Below are 16,708 nucleotides of genomic sequence, written 5' to 3' on the forward strand. Positions count from 1 at the left end.
ATAATTCTTCTGCCAGGCTGACTTGTAAGGGTATGTGCACACGATGCGGATTTTGCTGCGGGTCTGCAGCAGTTGCCCATGAGTTTACAGTTCAATTTAAACCTATGGGAAACCAAAAACGCTGTGCACATGCTGCGGGGAAAAAACGCAGCGGTTTACATTCTGCAGCATGTCGCTTCTTTCTGCGGATTCCACAGCGGTTTTACAGCTGCCCTATGGAAAACCGCAGTTGTAAAACCGCAGTGAAAACCGTGGTAAATCCGCGATAAATCTGCAGCAAAAACGCAGCGTTTTTGCCATGCAGATTTATGAAATCTGCAGAAAAATCCGCAGTGGCCAAGAATACGTGTGCACATACCCTAAAGCATTGCCACCAGTGTGAACAGGCTCATGCACTTACTAACAATAATGCGATGTCCTGCAGAGGGTGACGAAGAAGATGAAGCCAACAAAATTGAGGCTTTGCACAAGAGGAGGAACCTGCTGGCCGCATTCTGTAAGCTTATCATCTATGACATTGTGGACATGAACGCAGCCGCAGACATCTTCAAGCACTACATGAAGGTAACGTGTTACCGACATCCAGATGACTGGGGAAGGGATACTTGTGTAAAGATGTAAGACGTGCAGCACAGGAGACGGAGTAAATTAATAGAATATTAGGAGGGAAGGTGTGTACATTACTTATTTCTCGTGTTTTCTTCTGTAGTATTACAACGATTATGGTGACATCATTAAAGAAACACTAAGTAAAACCCGGCAGATAGACAAGATCCAGTGTGCCAAGACCCTGATCCTTAGTTTGCAGCAGGTAAACGTTGTCATCCGTCAGCCCGGTGGTGGTGTCCTTCTCATTGTTGACGTTCTCCTATTTTTCTTTCTTTCTATAATTTATTTTTCACTTTATTCCCAGCTGTTTAACGAGCTGGTCCAGGAGCAAGGCCCCAACCTTGACCGGACGTCCGCCCATGTCAGTGGGATTAAGGAGTTGGCTCGCAGGTTTGCGCTCACGTTCGGTCTGGATCAGATCAAGACCAGAGAAGCTGTGGCAACATTACACAAGTAAGTGATGGATGACATGCCTAGGTTTCCTCACAGTTGCTACAACATTGTGGGGTTTTAGATCTGTGGTGTTACTATATTTTCCAGGAGTCAACTGGTTTCTTCCTTCCCACCATCATAGCCGTATGACGGCTTGTTATTCACTTGCGTAGTTGTACTTTTGAATGACACCATTCAGTTTATCATATAATGTACTGTAGAATGGGGAAATAATTCCAGGTAAGGTGAAATTGCATTGGGAAAAAAATAATTCCACATTTTGTATTATTGGGGTTTTTTCTCATGGCTTCCATTTTTTTAAGTGGTGGAAAAGATAAATAAAAATCGACCAAAAAAAAAAAACTGCTTATGTTGCCACTTTCCAAAACTTTAATTTTACGGTTGACTGAGCTGTTTTTTGTTGTTTTTTTTCCTTTTAAATTTTTTAGCAGGGCAAACTCATGTTAGCATTGATACAATTTTGTGGTGGAGACCACCTATTGATTGTCTCTATTTATTTTACTTCCGAGATGTGGCTATTTTCTTTTTAATACATTTAATATTTCTTTGTAATAAATGATAGGAAAAAAAATTAACAATTGTTCAAAAATTGCATGTAACACAATAGATCATTTTTATGATGGTAGCTGCCCCCTCAGGATATTACATTTTTCGTTAAGCCTTAATTTAACTTTTATATTCCCTTTTGAATTTCTTAAATACAGAGATGGCATAGAGTTTGCCTTTAAATACCAAAATCCTAAGGGCCTAGAGTACCCACCGCCAAACTTGGCCTTCCTGGAAGTACTTAGTGAATTTTCTTCTAAGTTGTTACGGCAGGACAAGAAGACAGTGTAAGTATGACATTGCTGGTATCTTAGTAATTTTGGCTTATCCTATTGTTTGTGATCTTCATATTTAGACTGTACGGTCTCATAAAAGATCTTAATTCAGGTGCAAACCTTTATAAGGATCACGTAAGGTATATAGAGAAACAGATGGCTAAAGCCTGACCGGGCGAGGGGCGCGTCAGTGGGCGAGGGGAGCGCATCCACAGCTTATTTCCCCCTGAAACTAATTTCCTTTCTGTTTCTTCTCCCCTGTGCAGACATTCATATCTGGAAAAATTCCTGACAGAGCATATGATGGAGAGAAGAGAAGACATTTGGTTGCCTCTCATCTCCTACAGAAACTCTCTGGTAACGGGCAGTGATGAGGACCGCTTGTCTGTGAATAGTGGAGGTAGTAACAGCAAGGGCTCCTCTGTGAGAAGTAAGAAAGGCCGGCCGCCTCTGCACAAGAAGAGAGGGGTGGAAGGTATGACTGGCACAGCTACCCAACATTATTTCTTGCTTTATGGACAGGCTGGACATTTAGTAATTAGAGCTCAGGGTCATGTAGGTCCTAGAAATACACGTTCCTGTGTAGCCCAAAGTGATGAGCCAGTACAGAGAAAACATATTAAAGATTTATGAAAATGGTGGTGGGACGGGGTAGGTTTGCTAGTAGGATGGCCAGTCTTGCTGCACGTCCAGGCTGATTTGCTTAAACGTTCCAACCTGATTTTTTTTTTTCACGTTAATTTTGGGCCGTAAAGGTGGGCATGAACATGAATTTCCACAGCCCACACACCACACCATGTATTCTGTTTAGTCGTCCGGACAGGTTCCCATTAAAGGCATTATCTCTGTACAGTGGCATGTAAAAGTTTAGGCACCCCTGGTCAAAATTACTTTTATTGTGAACAGTTAACAAAGTTGAAGAATGAAATGATCTCTAAAAGGCTTAAAGATGATACATTTCCTTCGTATATTAAACAAAAAATGTTTTGTTTTGTTTTTTCGTCTTTTACATTTTGAAAATTATAAAAAGAAAAATGGGCCAATGCAAAAGTTTGGACACCCTGCATGATTAGTACCTAGTAGCACCCCCTTTTGCAAGTATCACCGCTTGTAAACACTTTTTGTAGCCAGACTAGTCATTCCGTTCTAGTTAGAGGGATTTTTATCCATTCTTCCTTGGAAAATTCTTCCAGTTCTGTGAGATTCGTGGGTCGTCTTGCATACACTGCTATTTTGAGGTCTAGCCACAGATGTTCAATGATGATCAGGGGACTGTGAGGGCCATTGTAAAATCTTCAAATTATGCCTTTTGAGGTGGTTTATTGTGGATTTTGTTGTGTGTTTAGGATCATTATCCATTTGTAGAAGCCATCCTCTTTTCACCTTCAGTTTTTACAGACCGTGTTATGTTTGCATCAAGGATTTATTGAAATTTCATTGAATCGATTTTCTTCTACCTGTTAAATTCCCCGTGCCATTGGCTGCTGTACAACCACAAAGCATTATTGATCCACTGCTTAATGGTTGGCGAGATGTTCTTTTCCTGAAATTCTGTGGCCTTTTTCGCCACTCATTTATTTGATCATTGTGGCCACATAGTACTATTTTAACCAAATCGGTCCACAGGACTTGTTTCCAAAATGTATGGAGCTTGTTTAGATGTTGTATTGCATACTTCTGATGCTGAATTTTATGGTGACGACGCAGGAGAGGTTTTCTTCTGATGACTATTCCATGAAGGCCATGTTTAATCAGGTGTCTGCTAAATCCTGAAGGTCTTATACAGTTGAGCAGGGGTTCTGATTTGCCTCTAGCAATCTTATGAACAGCTCACTGAAATTTTGCTTGGCCTTAGAGACTTTATCTTTAAGGTACCTTCACACATAACGATATCGTTAACGATATCGTTGCTTTTTGTGACGTAGCAACGATATCGTTAAGGAAATCGTTATGTGTGACAGCGACCAACGATCAGGCCCCTGCTGGGAGATCGTTGGTCGCTGAACAAAGTCCAGAACTTTATTTCGTCGCTGGATCTCCCGTGGACATCGCTGGATCGGCGTGTGTGACACCGATCCAGCGATGTCTTCACTGGTAACCAGGGTAAACATCGGGTAACTAAGCGCAGGGCCGCGCTTAGTAACCCGATGTTTACCCTGGTTACCAGCGTAAAAGTTAAAAAAAAAACAAACACTACATACTTACCTACCGCTGTCTGTCCCCGGCGCTGTGCTCTGCAGTCCTCCTATACTGGCTGTGAGCATCGGTCAGCCGGAAAGCAGAGCGGTGACGTCACCGCTCTGCTTTCCGGCCGCTGTGCTCACAGCCAGTACAGGAGGAGTGCAGAGAAGCAGAGCGCCGGGGACAGACAGCGGTAGGTAAGTATGTAGTGTTTGTTTTTTTTTAACTTTTACGCTGGTAACCAGGGTAAACATCGGGTTACTAAGCGCGGCCCTGCACTTAGTTACCCGATGTTTACCCTGGTTACCCGGGGACTTCGGGATCGTTGGTCGCTGGAGAGCTGTCTGTGTGACAGCTCTCCAGCGACCAAACAGCGACGCTGCAGCGATCCGGATCGTTGTCGTTATCGCTGCAGCGTCGCTTAATGTGAAGGGGCCTTTACTTCCACTGTCCCTGGTAACAGCCATTTCTTAATTACATTTCGAACCGATGAAAGGGCAATTTGAAAACGCATTGCTATCTTCTTTTAGCCTTCTTCTTTGTGGGCCTCCAACATTTTCATCTGCTTAGAAGAACCCATGGCTGCTGTTTTTGGCACAAGGTGGGAAATTTTCATCACACGGCCTTTCCTAACGATGATGGTGAACAAGCCATAACCCCAACAGGCTAATTAAGGTCTGAAACCTTGGTGAGAGTTATCTGAGCACACAACTCTCCAGGGGTGCCCAAACATTTGCATCGGCCCATTTCCCTTTTTGTAATTTATAAAATAAAAAACTTACTTTGTATGTTAGGTAAAAAAAAGTGTCATCTTTAATTTTAGGCCTTTTAAAGATCATTTCATCTTCAACTTGCTTAACTGTTCACACTAACAGTAATTTTGACCAGGGGTGCCCAAACTTTTACAAGCCACTGTAAGCCTTGTCTTTATAGTCACTGGGTGACCTAGTGAGGACATCACTGCCACTTGTCTCCCACTGTAAGACCTCAGATCACCTTGGCTTGTGCTCCATGTTGGTACTTGTAGCTGATTGCCAGTGCTGGCTGCTTCACTATCCCGGTATGGTTATACTCCACAACACGAGCCGCCAAGGTCCTATTCACTAATACAGAAGGATTAAGCTCACACTTTAATTCTTGTGTCTAAAGGGGTAAAACTGCATAATGTAACCTTTATCTTTTTCCATTTGTTCAAGAAGAAAGCATTGACAGCTCCTGGGTAACCAGGAACGACACTATCCAAACTCCAGGAGCACTTACCACGCCTCAGCTTACATCCACAGTACTGCGGGAAAACCCTAGACCGATCCCAGAACAAATGCCCGAACACGAGTCTGAACATGGCTCAGAACCAGACTACTTACACAAGTATGTGCTGCTGTGTGTCCTGGCGTCACCTTCATCGGACGCGGGATTGTGTTGTATGACGGGTGTTGTGTTTTCCAGCCCTCAGATGCAGATGTCATGGTTGGGTCAGCAGAAGTTAGAAGACTTGAATAGAAAAGACAGAACGTCCATGAGCTACATGAAAGTGCGGAGCGGCGTTAGGCACGGAGTGTAAGTATTTGCTGTTCCTAGTTGTCACCTTAGATCTTTGTCCTGCATTACAACTATGTAGCTAATGGCTGCAATCCCTCTGGGAAATTGGGGAGTGAGACAAGGGCTGTGGCCTGTACCCCAGGTTTGCTCAGAATGGTGGATGATGGACTTTCTTGTTTTGCAGGTCAGCTATATAATGTCACCTGCCCCTGATTTGAATTACCTGCGCTTCAAATACGCACTGCATTCATAGATGGTGCAAGGCCTTTATGTTTACCTACCGTTCCCAGATCTGGTGTTTGTCCCCACCACCTTCCAGTTGATAGCCACCATTTTTTCCCAATATTCCGCCTCAAGTCTTGGTAATCTTCCCTTCTTCTGTTAAGTCAGAAATGGGAAGCTGATGTGGGACATGGAAGAAGAGTGGGAGGGGGCAGTAGCCTCACCTAAATTAGCCGCTATCGCAATGATCGACGTGCAGCTATACATCCCTCATTAGGTGTATTACCCGACTAGCCAGGGTTACACCCAATATCCTAAATGAGGTTCTAAAGTGTCTCATCTTGGAGTTATCCACAGATCCTGGGTTTTTGGGAACTGGTGATTAGATTCTTAAATTACATTAATATGATCTCTGGTCCTTCTCTGCCACCATTGAGGTACATGTATACTTTTGGACAGAATCTCTGTATCATGGACAGAAAGTGGTGGAGGTGAGATAGTGGCTGGTAGTATATGTGATCTCGCTCATCAGTGCCGATGCGCCATAAGAAATTGCTGTACCATTACTGACCTCACCCAGAAAATTTCCATAACATTTGGGGCGCGTGGTTGCAAACAGGGCTGTGGAGTCAGTAAGCCAAACCTCCGACTCATCAATTTCCATGACACCGACTCCACCAAAATGGGCTCCGACTTCACAGCCCTGGTTGCAGGTTCCCCCAGGGTGCGCTTCATCAGATCTTCCGGAAGTGACTCTAGCACTCGCGGCCCTTCAGGGTAAGGCTACATGTACCGATTTGGCATTTGCTGCTGTTCTGGTTCCTACATGTGGATTTCTTTACACCATGGGTCCCCAACCTGTAGCTCGAGAGCCACGTATGGCTCGCGGTCCCATGGATTGTGGCTCACAACTGTCTGCCAGCTTGGTGCACTAGCTCTAGGTCTAGCAAACAGGTATGAAGAGAACATCTCAAAATGGTGAATTTTTGAGTAGCCCTGCACAGAAGATCAGATCTGGATGCACATCTACTGGTCTTGGGGGTTTAGAGATGTTCTAGGTATGGGGATGATATTACCTGTTAGAGGAGGTTCTTGAACCTGGATGTGACAGTGTGTTGGGAGTCCTTGAGGGGAGAATACTGAATTGGAGCATTGTGGTAACCCCTGGATCTCCGTACTACTTTGGAGTGATTTCTGTGGAAAAGCTTTGGTTATCATTATACCCGTAATGGGGGCTTTGATTGACACTACGTTGAGGTTGACAGGTGCAGGATGTTGCTCGCGACCCTCTCTGTGCTGAATCTGGCTCTCTAGGTCAAAAAGGTTGGTGACCGCTGCTTTACACATTGTCTTGTTGTTGGAACGTCTCCTTAACTAATAGTATTAGATCTAGACGTTGTTACTGTCATATACTGATTGTTACTCTTGTCCTGCACACAAAAAAAATGATGTTAAAAAATTACTATGTAGCTAACGGGATGATGTAGCATCTGCAGATGATTTCTTATCCAGGAATCTTTCCTCTTCCTTTCTCAGACGAGGTCTAATGGAGGATGATGCTGAGCCCATATTTGAGGATGTAATGATGTCCTCGAGGGGGCAGTTGGAAGACATGAACGAGGAGTTTGAGGACACGATGGTTATTGATCTGGTAAGTAGATGGTACATATCAGTGAGGACCTGAATACTACGATCGTGGCGCTGTACCGTGCGGGGTCACATTGTCAGCCCAAAATGATCTCAGTGAGGGTGCTAGAAGTTTGTATATATCCAATTAAGACTAACCTTCTTGTTCTTCTAGCCACCTTCTCGAAACAGACGGGAAAGAGCAGAGCTCCGACCAGACTTCTTTGACTCTGCAGCCATTATTGAAGATGAATCAGTATGTAACCATGTTGTTTTGTGTTACCTGTACTTGTGGTGCTGCCGGAGCCTGTTATAAGATACACCTCAATGTTTATCTATATAGCACAGAATACACCCAATATACATATATAGAGAGCGAGTGCGGCCGGTCTGTAAGAGCATGTATTATAGGATTTATTACTAGAGCTGGCAGAATACAAGTTGTTACTGCAGCTGAGGACGCTGCTGTGGCGTCTACGGACCTTCTGCATAGACTTGGATGTCATTTCTCTACGGTGTTTGGGTGATGTGCTACATTTACACTGATACCTGGTTTTCTGATTATATCCTCTCGCATTTGTTTTTTTGCTTAGCCAGTTCAGGACCGGTCCATCCCCACCAACCCTTCCTGCCCAGGCACATTTTCGGGATTTATCACACATGCACTTTTAATGGGTCTAAAATTATTTTCTTTCAAATGATTTTGTCCCCTATTTTATATAATATGTGGGTCTTTAATTTTGTCATTTTTATTTTTTTTTTATTGGTGGGAACATGTAAAGATAAAAAATATTTGTAATGACCAAAAAGGACCACTGAAAACATTTTATAGTGTGTCCCCCTTCCATAGAAATTATTTTTACATATTGGGCATAGGTTCTTCTTATTTATTTTTTTTTCTTTTTTGTGATGGGTCTTGAAACAGCTATTCAGATTGGCAGGAACTTTAGTTTTTTTATTTGCTTTTTTTTTTGCAGATTTTTTTTATTTCACACATTTAAGGCTAAGTTCACACTTGCATTTGGCTGGGCTGCATACTTCTTCCCTTAAGCTCCACCTACGCTCCACCATGCGTCCTGCGTACCTATCTTTTAACATTGGGTATGCAGGAACATGTGTTGTATGCGGATGAGTCCACATGCGGTTCCCGTGCGGTCGGTGGGCACGTCAAAACGCTGCATGCGGATGCAACGCATGTCCCTGCGTACCCAATGTTAAAGATAGGTACGCAGGACGCATGCGGAAGTAGGCTGAGCTTAAGGGAAGAAGTACGCAGCCATACGCAGACCACCCAAACGCAAGTGTGAAACCGGGCTAAGACCTCACAGGGTTAGAAAGGCGTTAGGGCAAAAAGAGGACATGAACTCTATAGCGCCACCTGTTGGAAGTAGCGATCCTACTAGTTACAATCAACCCTTTAACAAATCTTGCAATCAAAGGGTTGATTGTGACTTGTAGGATCACCGCTTCCAACAGGTGGCGCTATAGTGTTCATGTCCTCTTTCCTCTGAAGAGGCAATTTGCATATCAAATTTCTTAGTGGAGCATTGTCCGGCAAATAAGCCTCCACCTTAACAAGCCAGAGCTGGTATGTCACTCTCCACAAAGAGAAATCTTACCCCTTAGGGTACCGTCACACTGAAACGACGCTGCAGCGATACGACAACGATGTCGATCGCTGCAGCGTCGCTGTGTGGTCGCTGGAGAGCTGTCACACAGACAGCTCTCCAGCGACCAACGATCCCGAAGTCCCCTGGTAACCAGGGTAAACATCGGGTTACTAAGCGCAGGGCCGCTGACAGTCAGTGCAGGGAAGCTGACGGCGGGGGACGTGACAGACATCGGAATGTGAGTATGTAGTGTTTTTTTTTTTTTTTTTTTTTTTTTAACTTTTACTATGGTAACCAGGGTAAATATCGGGTTACTAAGCGCGGCCCTGCACTTAGCAACCCGATGTTTACCCTGGTTACCTGGGGACTTCGGCATCGTTCAAGACAGTTTCAACGATGCCGAAGTCGTTCCCCGGATCGTTGGTCGCTGGAGAGAGTTGTCTGTGTGACAGCTCCCCAGCGACCACACAACGACTTACCAACGATCACGGCCAGGTCGTATCGCTGGTCGTGATCGTTGGTAAGTCGTTTAGTGTAACGGTACCTTAACAGGCTCGTTTGAGGACACAATGAATTAAGCTATATTGTTTTAAAACCCCCTTACACCTCTTCATAGCTGACAGATGAACGATCGATCATCCAACAGCTATCGCTCCCTGTTATTCTATGCACAGCTGTTTGGATACTTGTGTACCCTGATATCATCTGTTGGGGGAAGCTGATATTGGTGGGTTCAGCCAACTTTAGTCTGTGTATGGGGCATTGTGAATGTTACAGCCTGCAGGGATGTTCTTGTAACAAAGAACAATACTTTGCCTTCAAAGGATTTAAATCGTTACTGCCTCTGTAGATTTTCTTAAAGGATCACTTATTAGTTTTCTGTGCATCTCCTGCCTAACGTTTAGTAGGACCACCCTATCCGTTGGGGCCACTAAGTCTTCAGTCTTATTATTATTATTATTATTATTAAGTGCAAGTCTTTGTCCATCATACTGCTGCCTTCACTACTGTAGTGCACCCTCTCCTCACATAAGCGCACTAAAACAAGTTGTCTTCTACGGTAAAAAAAAAACATACATACACTTGTATGGCCACAGCATTACTGATCCCATTGTCAGTATAGAGTTGTTAGGAGGGTCCCTGGCATCATTTTGAAGAACCTAATTTAGGGGTGTCTGTCTTTAATTTGCATAACCTTCTTTAGGGATCCCTGGCATCACTTTTACATATAAGCTAAGTAACCTGTCAGGACATAAAGATCAAGGATCGGCGTCATGTTCAAACCTGGTCTCCCTGCCATTTTAATCCCTTAACAACCATCCGTATTTTTGGTGTTGCTTTTTCATTTTTTTCCACCCCTTCTTCCCAGAGCCATACATTTTTTAATTTTTGTCAAAATGGCCATGTGAGGACTTGTTTTTATGCAGGACGACTTTTACTTTTGAACGACACCATTGGTTTTACCATATCATATATTGGAAAACAAAAAAAATTCAAAGTGCGGTGAAATTGCAAAAAAAAAAGTGCACACTTGTTTTTTGTTTGGCTTTTTTACTAAGTTCACTAAATGCTAAAACTGACCTGCCATTATGATTTTCCAGGTCATTACGAGTTCAAATACACCAAACATGTCTAGGTTCTTTTTTTTATCTACCCGTATATACTCGAGTATTAGCCGACCAGAGTATAAGCCAACCCCCCTAATTTTGCCTCAAAAAACTGGGAAAATGACTTAATGACTCGAGTATAAGCCTAGGGTGGAAAATGCAGCAGCTACTGGTAAATTTCAAAAATAAAAATAGATACCAATATAAGTAGACTTAATTGAGACATCAGTAGGTTAAGTGTTTTTGAATATCCATATTGAATCAGGAGCCCCATATAATGCTCCATACAGTTTATGATGGGCCCTATAAGATGCTCTATATTAAAATATGCCCCATATAATGCTGCACAAATGTTGATTATGACCCCATAAGATGCTCCATACAGATAATTGCCCCATATAATGCTGCACATGGCCACATAAGATGCCCCATACAGATATTTGCCCCATATGCTGTTGCTGCGATTAAAAAAATTACATACTCACCTCTCAGGCCCCCGGCACTTGCTATACTCACCTTTCCCGTTCCACCGCTGACCGCCACGGTGTCTTCCCATCCTCTGCACCGACGTTCAGGAAGAGGGCGGCGCGCACTAATCATGTCACCGTGCCCTCTGACCTGAGCATCACTTCGGAAGACACAGCGGCGCCGACGGTGGAACGAGGAGCAGGTGAATATCGCGCATTGCCCCGTCATACTTACCTGCTCCTGGCGCGGTCCCTGCACGTCCCTGCTTCTTCCAGCGCCGCAGCTTCTTCCTGTAGTGAGCGGTCACATGGTTCCGCTCATTACAGTAATGAATATGCGACTCCACCTCTATGGGAGGTGGAGCCGCATATTCATTACTGTAATGAGCGGAACCATGTGACCGCTCACTACAGGAAGAAGCTGCGGCGCTGGAAGAAGCAGGGACGTGCAGGGACCGCGCCAGGAGTAGGTGAGTATACTTACACAGCCCCCGCCCCCCCTCCCCTGCCAACCCCTGAGTATGACTCGAGTATAAGCAGAGAGGGGGACTTTCAGCCCAAAAAAGTGGGCTGAAAATCTCAGCTAATACTCGAGTATATACGGTAAGAGGTGAAAAAAATGCCAAATATAGGGCTTATTTTTTGCTTGCCGAGCTGACGTTTTTAATGATACCATTTTGGTGCAGATACGATCCTTTGATCGCCCGTTATTGCATTTTAATGCAATGTCACGGCGACCAAAAAAAACATAATTCTGGCGTTTTGCCTTTTTTCTCGCTACGGCATTTAGCGATCAGGTTTTTTTTTTTTTATAGATCGGGCGATTCTGAACGGGGTGATACCAAATATTTGTATGTGATTTTTTTTATTTTTTTTTATGTGATTTGAACTTTTAAAAATAAAAACATTTTATTTTACTTTTGGCATGCTTCAATAGTCTCCATGGGAGACTAGAAGCTGCCGTAACCCGATTGGCTCTGCTACATACAGATCACCTGTATGTAGTAGAATTGCTCACTTGCTATGAGCACCAACCACCAGACGGTGCTCATAGCAATCCAGCACTGACAACCATAGTGGTCTCCAGGAGACCCCTGGTTGCATGCCAACCCACTGGTGAGCCGCGATCACGTGATGGGGGTCACCGGTGTGTGGATTTCCATGTTAAATGCTGATGTCAGTTTGACAGCGGCATTTAACGGGTTAATAGCCCTGGGTGGATCGCGATTCTACCCGTGGCTTAGAGGCACGTTTTAGCTCTTCAAAACAGCTGCCATGTACCAGGAAAGATGACGGCTCACCGCCGGGGCCCACGTCAAAGGGAGGGAGTCCGGCATCGGTGTAAATGTACGCACAATGTCGGAAAGGGGTTAATGAACCATTTTCAGTGATTTGTAATGTGAGAGCACCAGGCGTTCTCCATCAGTGTAACACCTTTTTTTTTTTTTCTTCTTTCCTAGGGATTTGGGATGCCAATGTTCTGAGGTTCAGCACATACCTGGAACTCTTGTTTAAAGGCCTGTATACTGTGAGCTTCTGTAAGAAAATTTAGAAAAAAACAAACAAACAAACAAAAAACACTTTTTTTAACAGTTTTTGTTGAAACCAAATGCTTGTGGTATTGATGGATTGTGTACAACCTGAGGAAAGTTTCCGGTGTCTGGAAAGAAGACTATACACCCCCTAGACGGGATCTGTGCTACCGCGGACGCCGAATGTTCCCACCTGTCTGCATTTGGTCCTACAGAGAAATAATTGGAGACATAGCCTGTTTTATGGACAAATGGTTTTATCAACTCATTTTTCCTGCTGTACAAGTCTACCTTTTAACCTCCCAACCTTTCTATGTTCAGCCGTTTGTTTCTACATATTGGCTCTTGGCCAGGAGGACGGCGGTCTCTACCCCTGTATGGAAATGTACATAAATTACAAGATGCACTGGAAGAGGAAACGAAAGAGGGGGCACGGATGAGGCCAAATGTCCACCCTGGACCCAGCAGAACAAGGATTTCTATCACTCAGTGGATGTCAAGATCTGTCTCATGTTCCATTTTATTTCCAGAAGTTTTGTATTTGGATCCTGCGGTCCCTGCCTCTCGCAGAATGTCACCATTTATTGTTTTATATCAGAAAGGACAATTTTTTTTTTAAACTTTGTCCTACACATTTTTACTAGTCAATACCAGCAAATCAAGGACAGTAGCAGTTTTACCCAATTTCATCTCTTGCAGTTAAGTTTCTTCTTGACCCTTGCTCCTTTTAATCTTTTTGTTCTTTCCTTATTTTTTTTTTTTTGTTGGTTTGTCACCTTTTTTCTATATATATTTCTTGTATTGTTCAACACATCGTACATATTTTACAATAAATAAATTAAACTTATAATAATGGGACTGACACAAGCCTAATATCCATGCAGTAAAATTCAACAGTAATATTTTTGTAAAGAAATGGTACAAAAAAAAAAATAATGCAGTTTTAAACTTATTTGTCGCCTATAACAAGTGCTTGGATGGGCATTTTTTTCTTTTCTCCATTGTTCCGCTTTGGTCAATGTTACAAGTTATAGCATTCTCAGTGTTATCTGTCCCAAGTTTGGCTCTTTTTAAACGGGAAAGAGGAAAGTATTTTTTCCCCAGCACAATAATTTCCCCGTTAAACCGCCCTGTTCTGTATTATTGTAATAAAAAGTCAAAATCACATGTCTTAAATAAAGTGATTTTAACAATATTTCATAATGTTTTTTATCCATTGCACGTTACATGAAAATTAGTTTTCAGTGAACCTGTCATTTAGATGAAAATGTTGAATAAACAATCCCCTGAGATTATTCCACTGCCATTCTGAGACCTACTGCCTGGATGGGCTTCCATCAGTTCTGTAACTGTAGGCCAGCAGTATGCACCACTCCCGACTTCCTTTCCATTCCTTCCCACTATATTATTGCAATGCCAATCAGTGGGAAAGCTGGATAATAACTCCCCTTTATTTTTTTTTTTATTTCTCGGGGAGATCTATGTACTGCCCATAGATCTTAACATCTCTTTTACATAGAAGAAAATGTGAATCCCTCTTTAATGAAACATCAGATCACAGATATCAATGTATCATTTTATTCCTCTTCCTATTATCTACATGCCCATGTAGACTGCTTAGGAGGGTTGATCCTACTGAACTTAATCACTTGTTAAAAACAAAAAAAGAAATGTATATTAAATAGAAAGATGGGGGGGGGGGCATATCAAAAGAAGAATATAATGCTGTCTGCAGGGAATGCAGGGCAAGAGTTAGAAGAACTAAGGCCAGTAATGAAGTAAGGCTTGCAAGGGAGACCAAAAGCAGTAAAAAAGGATTTTGGGGATATGTCAAAAGCAAAAGAAAAGTCAAAGATGCTATAGGATTTTTACAGGATGAAAAGGGTGAAGTGGTCAAAAATGAAGTTGAGACTGCCGAACTTTAAAATTCCTATTTTGCATCGACTCTCTAAGAAAGCAAGTGTAACATCAACTGATCTTCACGGTGACATCAAAGGAATAAAAGAATCCACACTATCTATAAACAGAAAGATGGTGAGGAACACTTACAGAATTTAACCCCTTCAAGTCGCGACCCTTTTTCGTTTTTGCGTTTTCATTTTTCACTTCCCTCCTTCCCAGAGCCATAACTTTTTTTATTTTTCCGTCAATTTGGCCATGTGAGGGCTTATTTTTTGCGGGACAAGTTGTACTTTTGAACACCACCACTGGTTTTACCATGTCTTTTACTAGAAAACGGGAAAAAAAATTCCAAGTGTGGTGAACAAAAAAAAAAAGTGCAATCCCACACTTGTTTTTTGTTTGGCTTTTTTGCTAGGTTCATTAAATGCTAAAACTAACCTGCCATTGTGATTCTCTAGGTCATTACGAGTTCATAGACATCTAACATGTCTAGGTTTTTTATCCAAGTGGTGAAGAAAAATTCCAAACTTTGCTTAAAAAAAAAAAAAAAAAGTGCCATTTTCCGATACCTGAAGCGTCTCCATTTTTCGTGATCTGTGGTCAGGTGAGGGCTTATTTTTTGCGTGCCGAGCTGACGTTTTTAATACCATTTCGGTGCAGATACGTTCTTTTGATCGCCTGTTATTGCATTTTAATGCAATGTCGCGGCGACCAAAAAACTTAATTCTGGCGTTTCGGATTTTTTTCTCGCTACGCTGTTTAGCGATCAGGTTAATGCTTTTTTTTATAGATAGATCGGGCGATTCTGAACGCGGCGATACCAAATACGTGTAGGTTTTTTTAATTTTATTTAGGATGGGGCGAAAGGGGGGTGATTTAAACTTTTATATTTTTTTCATATTTTTAAAAAACATTTTTTTTTTACTTGTGCCATGCTTCAATAGCCTCCATGGGAGGCTAGAAGCTGGCATAGCCTGATCGGCTCTGCTACATAGCAGCGATCATCAGATCGCTGCTATGTAGCAGAAATGCAGGTGTGCTGTGAGCGCTGACCACAGGGGGGCGCTCACAGCAGGCCTGCATCAGTAACCATAGAGGTCTCTAGGACCTCTATGGTTACCTTCCTGATGCATCGCCGACCCCCGATCATGTGACGGGGGTCGGCGATGACATAATTTCCGGCCGCCCGGCCAGAAGCGCCGGTTAAATGCCGCTGTCTACGTTTGACAGCGGCATTTAACAGGTTAATAGCGGCGGGTGAATAGCGATTTTACCCGCCGCTATTGCGCGCACATGTCAGCTGTACAAAACAGCTGACATGTCGCGACTTTGATGTGGGCTCACCTCCGGAGCCCACATCAAAGGGGGAGACACGACATGCGCCGTACTATTACTGCGCATGTCGTGAAAGGGTTAAATGAATTTAAATCTCCTGGTCTAGATGAATTGCATCCTAGGTTACTGAAAGGGTTAGCAGAGGAAATTGCCGTACCACTAGCCAGAATCTTTAAAAAAAAAAAAAAAAAAAAACCTGAAAACAATAGTCCCAGAAGATTGGAGAAGGGCAAATGTTGTCCCTATCTTCTAAAAATTAAAGATGAAGACAGGAAATTACAGGCCAGTGAGCCTTACTTGCTTACCAGGAAAGATATTTGAACAAATTATTAAACAGCATGTATGAAAGTACTTGGCTAAGAACACAATAATTAACCAGAGCCAGTATTGTAGCAACTAAGTCATGCCAGACTAATATAATTTCCTTTTATGATGGAATCACTGACTGGGTGGATCAGGGAAATGCGGTAGACATAGTATATCTTGACTTCAGCAAAGCATTTGATAAAGCATCTCATACTATATTGAAACAAATGGTAAAGTATGGGATTAACAAGGCTACAGTTAGGTGAATACATAACTGCTTAAGTGATCGTACTCCGTGTGGTATAAATGGGTGTACATCCAATTGGAAAAGTGTTTTCAAGATGGGTTCCACAAGGCTCTGTCCTGGCACCAGTGTTGTTCAACACTTTTATAAGTAATCTAGATAAGAGAACTGAATGTAAACTAATCAAATATGCAGACAATGCAAAGCTAGGAGGGCTAGATAACACTAGAGAAGACAGAAATGATTCAGAAGGC

The 16,708-nt window shown here is 42.8% G+C and overlaps 1 protein-coding gene across 5 annotated transcripts in view; it reads left to right on the forward strand.

Annotated features, from left to right (window-relative positions):
• Window positions 1-13,862, forward strand: part of STAG1 (STAG1 cohesin complex component) — a 231,217-nt gene extending 217,355 nt beyond the window's left edge. For 3 of the 5 annotated variants that reach the window (XM_069727953.1, XM_069727954.1, XM_069727955.1), the window contains 10 exons: window positions 425-564; window positions 710-811; window positions 914-1,062; window positions 1,767-1,895; window positions 2,150-2,358; window positions 5,261-5,432; window positions 5,511-5,621; window positions 7,362-7,476; window positions 7,627-7,707; window positions 12,596-13,862. In XM_069727953.1, coding sequence (XP_069584054.1) covers window positions 425-564; window positions 710-811; window positions 914-1,062; window positions 1,767-1,895; window positions 2,150-2,358; window positions 5,261-5,432; window positions 5,511-5,621; window positions 7,362-7,476; window positions 7,627-7,707; window positions 12,596-12,619 — 1,232 coding nt within the window. In that variant the 3' untranslated portion in view covers window positions 12,620-13,862. The remainder of the gene's footprint in view (window positions 1-424; window positions 565-709; window positions 812-913; window positions 1,063-1,766; window positions 1,896-2,149; window positions 2,359-5,260; window positions 5,433-5,510; window positions 5,622-7,361; window positions 7,477-7,626; window positions 7,708-12,595) is intronic. The other 2 variants (XM_069727956.1, XM_069727957.1) reach the window with 1 other exon arrangement.
• The last annotated feature ends 2,846 nt before the right edge of the window (window positions 13,863-16,708 follow it).

The sequence above is a fragment of the Ranitomeya imitator genome, chromosome 5 (genome assembly GCF_032444005.1).
Source record: "Ranitomeya imitator isolate aRanImi1 chromosome 5, aRanImi1.pri, whole genome shotgun sequence".
Taxonomy (NCBI): Eukaryota; Metazoa; Chordata; class Amphibia; order Anura; family Dendrobatidae; genus Ranitomeya; species Ranitomeya imitator.